Source organism: Acanthamoeba castellanii (assembly GCF_000313135.1).
Source record: "Acanthamoeba castellanii str. Neff unplaced genomic scaffold scf7180000084709, whole genome shotgun sequence".
NCBI lineage: Eukaryota > Discosea > Longamoebia > Acanthamoebidae > Acanthamoeba > Acanthamoeba castellanii.
In genome coordinates this window covers 209,535-219,673 of record NW_004457671.1, presented here as the reverse complement: position 1 = coordinate 219,673, position 10,139 = coordinate 209,535, and the positions used below count along the sequence as shown (strand labels likewise).

General features: G+C 63.6%; 4 protein-coding genes across 4 annotated transcripts; all 4 read right to left on the bottom strand.

Annotated features, from left to right (window-relative positions):
- Positions 1–1,525: 1,525 nt before the first annotated feature.
- On the bottom strand, positions 1,526–3,683 carry ACA1_144370 (uncharacterized protein; the record flags this gene model as incomplete). The annotated part of the gene is made up of 6 exons (XM_004353522.1): positions 1,526–1,803; positions 1,879–2,146; positions 2,215–2,320; positions 2,448–3,198; positions 3,280–3,531; positions 3,647–3,683. The coding sequence occupies 6 exons, from the start codon at positions 3,681–3,683 to the stop codon at positions 1,526–1,528; spliced, it is 1,692 nt and encodes a 563-aa protein (XP_004353574.1).
- A 246-nt stretch (positions 3,684–3,929) lies between these two features.
- ACA1_144360 (repressor of rna polymerase iii transcription, putative) lies at positions 3,930–4,949 on the bottom strand (the record flags this gene model as incomplete). The annotated part of the gene is made up of 4 exons (XM_004353521.1): positions 3,930–4,083; positions 4,159–4,371; positions 4,482–4,674; positions 4,847–4,949. 4 exons carry the CDS (start codon positions 4,947–4,949, stop codon positions 3,930–3,932), a joined length of 663 nt encoding a protein of 220 aa, XP_004353573.1.
- A 590-nt stretch (positions 4,950–5,539) lies between these two features.
- Positions 5,540–7,104, bottom strand: ACA1_144350 (the record flags this gene model as incomplete). The annotated part of the gene is made up of 8 exons (XM_004353520.1): positions 5,540–5,737; positions 5,813–5,894; positions 5,969–6,197; positions 6,247–6,312; positions 6,399–6,510; positions 6,660–6,694; positions 6,785–6,886; positions 6,969–7,104. 8 exons carry the CDS (start codon positions 7,102–7,104, stop codon positions 5,540–5,542), a joined length of 960 nt encoding a protein of 319 aa, XP_004353572.1.
- Positions 7,105–7,177: 73 nt separating this feature from the next.
- Positions 7,178–9,611, bottom strand: ACA1_144340 (uncharacterized protein; the record flags this gene model as incomplete). Its single annotated transcript, XM_004353519.1, has 8 exons — positions 7,178–7,581; positions 7,680–7,777; positions 7,862–8,075; positions 8,156–8,257; positions 8,399–8,804; positions 8,912–9,014; positions 9,187–9,257; positions 9,438–9,611. 8 exons carry the CDS (start codon positions 9,609–9,611, stop codon positions 7,178–7,180), a joined length of 1,572 nt encoding a protein of 523 aa, XP_004353571.1.
- Positions 9,612–10,139: the final 528 nt, after the last annotated feature.

The window sequence follows — 10,139 nt, the reverse complement described above, 5'->3', positions numbered from 1 at the left end:
CTCTACCACGAAGCCGTCATTTTCGTAGTGATCGGGCTCGTCCTCCAAATCTTCTTCTTCGCTGCTGTCGTCGAAGCTGAGGGCCTCATCACCCGATTTCTCGTCGTCCGCTAATTTTGTGCAAATGACAAAAAAAAATGCGAAAATTGCCACTCAGCCGCAGAAAATGAGAAGAAGTTTGCAAGGAGGGAGGACGTACACATGAGTAAGCGAAGCAGGGGCGTGGCTTGTGAGCAGGATGCGGGCGAGAAAAGACTGATCTGTCTGTTGGCCGCGTAACCTTTGTGCCGGGGGGGGGTAAATTCCTTGCAATCCTGAAAAGGCCGTCAAAAAGGTGCAGGAAAATCACGAGGAAAGTCGACCGTTAAAGAAAAAAGAGCGACGCAAGAGAAAATGGGAAGGAAAGAGTACAGATGGAGGCCACCGTAGAGGATGGACGAGGACTCGTGCACGCCGCCGGGCCAGGCAGGAAGCGTTCTTCCTCGTCGTTGACCAAAAGCACGGAGCAGCAGGCGGCCCAAAAGCGACCACGCAAGAAGAGTGCTGGCAGTGCCCCAGTAGCGGGGGGCGGGGGGCCGGCCTCCGAGGCGACCGAGGGCGCGCGAGCGCGTGCGCGAGAGCTGGTGGAGAGGCGGGAAGCCATGGAACGGAACCTGGTGACGCTGGAGCAGCAGATCTACGCCCTCGAGACGTCCTACCTCGAGGACACCCACTCCCGCGGCAACGTACTCTCTGGCACGCACTCCTCCCCGCCCAAAGCACCCACCCACCACTCTCGCCACTCTCGCCACTTTCTGGCGATGGGCTGCGGGTGGTGTGGTTGGTCTAACGTGCACAAATATATACATATATATTATAGGGTGGAGCAGCTACCTGTCGCGACGTGGGGCGGTGTCGCAGAAGAAGCCCCACTTCTCCAACAAGCACCGCGTGTTCTCCCTCTCCTCCACGACCGCCCTCCAGGCCAACGGACTTGGCAGCAGCGCCGCCGCCGCCAGTACGGCCTCCTCGCCACCGCTCCACCCAACCGCGCGCACCTGATAAGAACGCCGCGCACGTGTTGTGTGGAACGTCGTCCCTCTCGCTAAGTAACTTTTGCATCTCTACATGCTCGGGGGGGGGTGCGCTGGTGCGTGCGTGCGTGCGTGCGTGTAGAGCTGGATCGAGACGACGAGGACAGTGACCGAGACGACGACAACGTTGAGGACGAGGACGATGACGAGGAGGCCAGCAACGACGGCAGGTCCGAGGAGGAGACCACCACCGCGAGGGAGAAGAAGGTGGTCCGGCGGAGGCGCACCGACTCCTACAAGCTCGAGTGATCGCGCCTTGCAGCTGCTGCGTGCGCACATACCCACCCACACCCACTTCACCACCGCCGCCAAAAGGGCGTTGGTTGGATCGCCCGCCCATTGTGGGAGGACCCACCACACTTTTGTACAAAACGGAAGACGACGACACACGGACAGACAAACCTGCAGGCCTGCGCCAGCCTCTCTCTCTCTTTCTCTCGCTCTTTCTCGCCTTATGTGGCGTCGTCGATGAGCAGTTCCGTTCGCAGGCGCTCGTTGATGACCTGCTGGATGAGCTGCGGCAGCACCTCCTCGAGCGGCGGCTGTGGCTGGCCAGCCTTGGATGGCTGCCCTGACGGTGGCGGCAGCGGCTTGGGAATGTTGTGCTGCTGATGCTGCTGCTGATGCTGCTGCTGCTGATGCTGCTGCGATTTTCGCTTGTGCATCCTCCGGTAGTCTAGTCGGCCCTTGTGGGCCAGCGCCAGCGCCTGCTTGTAGTACTCCTCCGCACCTGCCACCGGGCCTCGGGGTGAGAACACACCGCACACCGCATGTGTGCCCGGATGGGGGGGGGGGGTTCCCGCACCGGAAGGGTCGAGGATGGCGAGGGCGGCGATCTTGAGGCGCTTAGAGATGGCCTTGCCGAGCGAGGTGCGGGTCATGGCGAAGATGACGATGATGCGGTGCTGTTGGCTGGTGCGCACGATGGCCTCCACGGCCTCGAACAGCCCGCCCTCAGGCGACGAGATGCGTTCGATGTTGGGCGTCACCACCACGCACCGGGCCTTCCTCCTCTCCACGCTCCGCAGCACCTCCCGCAGCCCGCACACGTACCGCTTCTTGTTCGAGCGCGCCTGGGGCGAGTGGGGGGGGGCGAGTAAGGCGTGTGCACAGAGAGGAAAGGTCCGCGGTTCGGACGCACCTTGTCAGGGTTCTTGGTCCGGGCGCGCTCCTGGAAGCGGGTGAGCTCCTGGAGGAGCTGCCGCATGACCTGGTTGAGCTCCACGCTGATGACCTGCTTGCAGTACCTGCCAGCTCGCACGCGCGCGCAACAAAGAAACGCACAGGACAGCCAAGCCGAGCCGAGCCAGGGCAGAGGCCATTACCAGTAAACGGTGAGATAGCGCGCGCGAGGAAGAGAAAGGCCGGACGTACGTGGCGTCGATGCTCTGCACTTCGGCTGCTCCCGGCGGCGGCGAAGGAGGCGGGGAGTCGTAGTCGTAGTGGTCGATCTCCGCGGGAGCGGCAGCTGGCGGGGCGAGAGGCGCCACCTCTGTGTCTGTGAAGCTGCCACCACCACCACCGCCACGAGCGCCGGCATCTCCATACGCCTCTCGAGTCTTTTCACCGGCGGCGGCTTCGTCGCCGTCGCCGTGGTGGTGGTCGATCTGTGATGGCAGGCCAGGCACGGGGAAGCACGGCTCGTCTCGGCCGTGCGCCTCGTGCGTTGCGTGGATATCCTCCTGCTCCTGCTCCTGCCCCTCGGCCTCGGCCTCGTCGCCGGGCGGGGGCGTGCCGGGCTGGGCGGGCGTGGGCGGTGGCGGGGGCTGGAGGAGGGCGTCGGCCTTGGCGCGCTCGAGCAGGATGACGCGCTTGAGCTTGGAGGGCTTGGTCGGCTTGGGCGTCTCGCGCTCCTTCCCGCGGAATGCTATGTGCCGCTGGTTGCTCGCCCAATTCGTGTTCTGCTGCCGCTGCTGCTGCTGCTGCGGATGGTGGTGGTGCTTGGCCTTGCGCGGCGCTCCTCCCGCTCCCTTCGACCTCGTCGTAGCCGTCGTGGCCGTCGTGGCCGTCGTGGTCGTGACCGCTGTGGCCGCCTTGCCGGATTTGGGCGGAGCTGGCGATGCCACTGCGACGGGCGCCGCCGCCGCTGCCGCCGGTGGCGATGGTGGCGATGGTTGGGCATCCCCTGCACGCGGGCGCGCTGTCCAATGTGCCCACGGCGCCGGGCTGGCCACAGACGACGACGGCGGCGGCAGCAGCGTGGTACCCGGGGACGTGGCGGTGGTGGGCTTGAGGGGCTGTTGGCGGGCGGGGGCGGATGCAGGACGCTCGCCCGGTCGCAGCAGCTTTGGCCTCGTGTGCTGCTGGTGGTGCTGCTGGTGCTGACTGCGCCTCTGCTGTTTGGCGGCGGCGGCCACGATGGCGTCCCACAATTGCACCTCCTTCGTGGGCTTCGGTTTGCCCCGCCCACGCCCCGGCGCCTCCTGCCCACCCCCGCGCTGCTGCTGCCCTCCTCTCCCTTCCCACCCAAGCCGCCGGTCAGCCCCCCCCCCCAATGGGTGTGCTTACGCGTGCACGGTGTAATGCGCGGTGGGGGTAGGCAGGCAGTGGTGGTTGGTGAAGCACGTGCGTACCCAGAGGAGGCGGCATGCCCGGCTGCTCTCGCTGCATCGCGGCGCCGCCGGGTTGTCTATTCTGTTTTATCTTTTTTCCTTTTGTTTTTTCAAAAGCATTTCTTGAAGGGAACGTGGTGCGTTTGTGTGTTGTGGGTGGTCTGTACAGAGGAGGGGAAGGGGGGAGGGGGCTTGCTACTTCGCTCTTCGGCCTCCATTCTCGAATCCGAAGGACAATCGCGGTTCGACGGTGGCTGCCGCTGCTGCTGGTGGGTGATGGGTGGTGGGGCTTTGGTGGTTGGTGTTACAGGTCCATCTCCTCGGCGATCTGGTCCTCCACGCTCCAGCCGTAGTCACCACTGGCAGGATCGCGCCCGTTAATCTTGCTCGCCGCACGGCAGGTGAAGAAGACAACTCTTCGCAGCTTCTTGTTGAAGAAGAAGTAGTTGAAGCACCAACTGCACACAGCAAGCAGGTGAGAAGCGAACCAGGAGAGTGCAAGTCAGAAGGCGGCGAAGAAGAAAGAAGCGCACATGTTGCCTTCCTCGCTGAAGGGATCCGAATCCGTGTCGGGAATGTAGCTGTAGAGGTCGCACTCGGTGACTTTGATCTCGGCCTCGAGAGTGTTCCACAGCCGACTGAGGAACGCCTGGGACTCGGGCAGGACCGACGTGAGGGTCGTGTTGATGTCGTTGATGCAGTTGTGCAGGCTCTGCTCCTTGCGGAAGTGCTCCGGCTTGAGCTCACTGTTATCGCAAGCAAGCGAGCGAGAGGTGTTGCCGTTCGCTAGGATGTCAGCAGCAGCGACATGTGCATCGGAGGCAGTGGTTGGAAAGAGGAGGAGGGAGCCACCGACCTGAAGTCGTAGTCGGGGAAGCTGGCGTTGAGGGTGGAGATGAGGGAAATGAACGTCCGCCGGGAGGTGCTCAGGGAGAGCGGGCCGAACGGCGACGTGGAGAGCGCCTCTTGCGAGTCTGGCGACTTGGAGAGCTCTTCGTACTGCTGGTTCAGCTCCTTGTACAGCTTTTTGTCCGACCCGGCCCGCTTGCCTGTACAGCCGCGGCAACACAAAAAAGACACCCCTCGCGTCAGAGGTGCCCAGGGCAACCATTTTGGCCCACAGCAATTTTAACCCCTCCCCCCCAAGGGGGCAACAGAAAGAAACGGCTACCCCCCTTTCGGCAGTTTGGTGAGGGAGGAAAAAAGTTATGAGGGGCGTACAGGTGTAGGCCTCGAGACGGCCGTATATGAGGCTATCGCCGGCGTCGCAACCCGTCAAAAGGGTTGAAAGATGGGATAGGCTGGGTACTTCGAGGTACTTCATGCTAGAAGTTGTTGCGAGGTCGAGCTTCTAGGAATTGATTGTCGAGGGTTTTTTTGGTCGGTGGTCGCGTAGTAGCCCTTAGTAGTGCCAATGTCGATGGGGTCCACTATTACTCGGGGCAGGTACTATTATTGTAGGGGAAGAGGGCCGGCAGCAACAACTGGGCGGGAAGGTGGCAAGCTGCGAAGTCGCTGTGGTAGATCCTTGGTGCATTCGATGTGGAGAGGCCAGGTGGGAAGGTGGCAGAGGAGAGATGCTACTCGCTACTCTCTGCTCTTGGATGTGGGGGGGGGGGCAAAGAGACGTAGAGTCGCCTTTGCAAGAGGTTGCAAGGGGGTGATGCTTTTACAAACAGCAGAGGATGGTGGTCGTTGGTCTCGTCGAAGAGATTGAAAGGTAGAGGGAAGTAGTCGTCGCTGCTGTAGGAGGCCGTTTGTTTGTCCAATTTCTCGCGAGGCCAAGAAGAAAAAAGACGAACGGGTGCTGTGGGTGCTCATTGGGAGGCGCTGAGTGTCCATTTCGCGGGAAATTGCGGAGCCAGCTCCACCCCAGATCGTCGCGTTGTGCCGACAACGACTTCCACCACCTGTTCACGCACGGCGCGTTGTCGCCAACACCTCGACTTCACTGGCCGTCGCTGGCTGGCCGGGCAGAATGGCGCCATAGACGTCGCTGCGTCGGTGGGTGAAGACGGGCATGTTGGTGCGAATCTGGTCCATGTAGGCCAGGTCCACCTCGGCCACGGCGATGCCCAGCTCCTTCTCCCCGCAGCTGGCCACCACCTCACCCTGCGACCGCAGAGGGGCCGGTTGAGGAATTGGTCTGACGTCTGGTGGTCGGCAGGGAAGCTGAGGAGGGCGTACCCACGGATCGATGATGCACGCGTGGCCATACGACTCGCGCTTGGCGTTGTGCCTGCCCACTTGTGCCGCGGCAGCCACGTAGCTGTGTCGAGGTCGAACGAGCACGAGGGTGTGAGCGTGGTCGTGTCTCACCAGAGAGAAGCGAACGGGACGCACCATTGGGTCTCGATGGCTCGTGCGCGTAGCAGCGGCAGCCAGTGGGCACGCCCCGTAGTGGCGGTGAAGGCAGACGGCACCAGGAGCACATCAGCCTCGGCATGCTGGCGGTAGGCCAGGTAGAGCTCGCTGAACCGCAGGTCGTAGCACACCGACAGGCCCAGCGTGCCCACTTGTCCATGAGGGTTGGACGGATCGTCAACCAAATGTGAGTGTTTCTCCCGACGCCCTCTTGACGGTGGTGGTGGTGGTGGAGATGATGACAGCAGCATGCATACCCGGTGAATCGAGTGCGGTGAGGGAAGATCCTGATCGCGTGCCGTTGCTCTCCTTCAAGACGGGTCCTGCGGAGGAGACACGCGATCGCCGCACCCGCACACCACTCAGCACACGCAGTGCTGCAATGGGTGGACAATGCTTGTACACGCACCGTTGGGGATGGAGACGTCGAAGAGATGAATCTTGCGGTAGACGGCCCGGATCTCGCCCTCGTTGTCCACCACCACGTGGGCGTTGTACAGGTGCGTATCGTCCCCCTCGATCTGCTCTCACCAACCCACCGAGTGAGTGGCCAAGGGAGAGCGCACGCCGACGAGAATGGAGGCGTTGGTGTTTGGTCGCCGAGAGATCTTTGGCGCTTGGCGCCGAAGACGGGAGACGAGAGAGAGAGAGAGAGAGAGCGCGCGCGCACCTTCTCGTGGAAGCCGCCGAGCGAGAGCCAGATGTCTGTATTGAGAGCTCGTGGTGGACGCGTGAGGCCACAAAGAGTGAGTAGCGGGCGGGCGGGGAGCGGGCGGAGGGGGCAAGGGCGTGCACCGTGGGAGCGCGCAAGGTCGCGGTAGCGCGACATGAGGGGTCCGTCGAGCGGCTCGGCCACCGACATGGCCTCCCCCGGCGCCTCCCCCATGAAGTCGAACGCTGCCAATTTATGAGCGAAGGGGCAGCCACGCCAACAAAGAGCGAAGGTTATCTTTTTTTGGAGTAGGGGGGGGGTGATCACCTTCGGGCAGGCAGAGGAGGGAGCAGCGACGGAGGGAGGCCTGGTGGACCAGTTGTGCACACTGGCGCAGGTTGGCCTCCACGTCGTTGGTGGCCCGCATCTGGCCCACCGCCAGCCACGCACTGCGACGCAGCATTGCCCCGTGTGGGTTTTGGTTAAAAAGGGAAAAAAACAAAAAAAGCATTTATTCTTGGCTCAATGATCGATGGTCAGCGCCGAGGCACCTCGTCCTCGTACTCTTCCTCCTCGTCCTCGCCACTCGACAGATCCGGGTCGTCGTCGTCGTCGTCGTCTTGTTCATCTTCGTCATCGTGGTCGTCGAGGTCGGCATCAGAGGCGTCGTCATTGTCGTCGTCGCCCTGAGCGTCGAGGCTGTGTCGCTGCTCGAGGGCGAGGGCGAGTGCGTCGGGCGTGAGGATGGCGTCGTGTACCATCTTGCCCAGGAACGAGTGGAAGCTCTGCTCGAAGAGCTCCTCCGCGCGGGCCGCCTCCGCCGGCGACGAGGGCGGCGACCACGAGCCCGCCAGGCAAAACCGCTCCAGGTCGGCCACTGCCCGCTCGGTCCGCTCCTGCATCCGCTCCTTGAGGCGCGCCCACTCGCCCGCCCCGTCGCCTTTTTTGTTTGGCCCCCAAAAAACCGGGATTGGTGGAACGCGTGTCAGCGCGTGTGCGGTGGATGGCGGTTGGGCAGATGGGGGGGGGTCGAAGTACCCGCCGGGCTGTCGGCCTGATCTTCGAACGAATCGAAGTCGTACCAAATGGCGTGCAGGATGCTGAAGAACACGTTGGCCGCCCAGCCGCTCGGGTCTCTGCAAGGCACGGCACGACACCGATTTGGGTTCAGAATGTGGTGGTGGTGTGTCGTGCGTATCCTGTGTATGCCGTGTGTGCACCTCTCGAGGAGCCTGTCGTCGAGCTTCCTTTGCCCGAGGTCGCCCACCAGGTCCTTGAACCACTCCCACTCGCCGAGGCGCTCATCGGTGCGGTTGTCGCGGACATAGTCCTCCACGCGACGCTGCTCGGCCGCCGGGTGGTCGACGCCCTCGCAGTTCAGCTGGTCCAGCCAGTAGAAGCGGATCTTACGCTTCGCTTCGGAGGCCCCATGCTCTGCATCACCCCCCCCCGGCGCGCATCAGCACACGCCATCATGCCAAAGAGATTGTTGGAGGAGGAGGGGGGGCACGCACTCGTTTTGACGGAGCTGGTCCAGAGCTCACCCAGGGGGAAGCTGCTGCAGGCGAAGGGCATGTGCTCAGGACCCAGCCCGCACCGCACCCGGCCCTGCATGTCTGCCCCCAGGGGACGCACATGTCACGATGCGATGCGATACGATACGATACGCAACACACAAACGTGGTGCAGTCGGTCAGTGGGCGGTCGGACGAGTGTTGGGTGGAGGGAGGGGGGGGGGCGCTGCGCAGTGTGCGTACCGGCGTCGGTGACCTTGCCTTCCGCGCGCAGCTGGATGTACTCAGCGAAGGAGCGGATGGGGGCGCCCCCGCTGGCCCCCGCTGTCTCCGGGTAGGCAAAGTGACACCAGCCTTGCTTGGCGGCGGTGGCTTTGCCACGCGGTGACTTTGTCGCGGCGGTCGTCCCGTCTCGTTCGCCGTGGCCCGCTCGGCCCTCGTCGTTGTCGTCGCCGCCGCCGGCGGTGGTGCTGCTCGCCGCGGCAAAGTCGGCGCGTCGGCCGCGCAGCATCAGGACGGGGGCCTGTACCTCCTCGCCGTGGCGGGTGGCGTAGAGGCCCATCTCCTGGCTGAACGCGTGGGCGTAGCGCGACAGCAGCTGCGAGGTCCGCCTCGGCCGTAGCTTTTCGCCGCCGGACTCCGGATCGGCCTGATGCGCACACCATGTGGTGGCCGCGGTGGTGATGGGTGGTCGTGGTGGGCGGACGTCAGCAACGGCAAGACGGTGATTGGGGGGCAGGAGGCGGGGTATTATACGTCGACGTGGGCGAGCAGTGGCGCGAGACTGGGCGCGCGTGACAGGAGGTACAGGTCGTGCGGGTCGAGCACCACGTGCTCCGAGAACGATCGCGTGCAGCACCTGGCCCGAAAATGAAGAAGCATCACCCCACAACCACCGCCACCGCCGCCACCATGTGCACGATCGCGAGCAGCGTGAGAGGCCGATTGTACCGTACACGCATCCACGACGGGTAGGCGGGGCTGAAGGCACATGTCGCGTGGGAGGGCGGGAAAGAGGGGAGGGGGCGTACTTGCCGCAGGCCGTGCACGAGAAGCGGAAGTGGTCGCCCGCACTCACGATGCTCTTCTGGCCGGCCAGGATCTGCACGCGTGCAGGTCAAGAAATGCGTGAATGGCCAGCAGGGTGGTGCGCACCACACACCACACACCACACACACCCCACCACGACCGCGACCACGACCACGACCACACAACAATACGATACGCCGCACGGCACACGCAACAAGTGAGGAAGCGATAGGTGGGAGGGGACGGGGTGCACCTCGTGACCGGCAGGTCCGATGCGTTGCCTGAAGGCGAGGCGCTGCCGCTCCTCTTCGAAGGGGATGGTGCGCTGCTGGCGCTTCTCGCGCACCGGCACCGGCACGTCGTGGTAGTGCTCCTGCAGCAGCCCACGCAGCGCCTCCACGTCCTCCACCCCGCGCGCCTGCTTCATCGAAAACACGCCCGCCGCCGCCTGCTTCTCCTTCGTACCACCGCCCTCGCCGCCGCGCCTGCCCTTCCCGCTTCGCCCGCGCCCCCTGCCTCCGCGGCCGCCGCCCTTCTCCACCTACGCCACGACCACGACGATGCCGACGATGATGACGATGATGACGAATGCATGCACGCGAGTCCTACCACGCATATAGGTATATAGGGCGGGCTCGCGCACCACAACGGAAAGGAAAGGAGTGCGGACCTCGACGGTAGAGGAGGCGGCGCGAAATGGCAGCAGCAGGCCCGTCGGCCGCGGCAGCCCGCAGAAGAAAGAGCAGCGGGCCGCGGACCTGGTGGTGGTCGTGGTGGTGGGCCAGCGCGCACCAAATGCCGGTGATGCGCCGGACGAGCTGCTCCGGAGCAGCTGCAGTGGTGCCGTGGCGCTCCTCTGCATCTTCATCTTTTATCTGCATCTTTTTTCTTCTTCTTTTCCTTGCTAATTTCCGGTCGATCGCGTGGTTGGCATGCCGGAGCAATCAAGCAACCC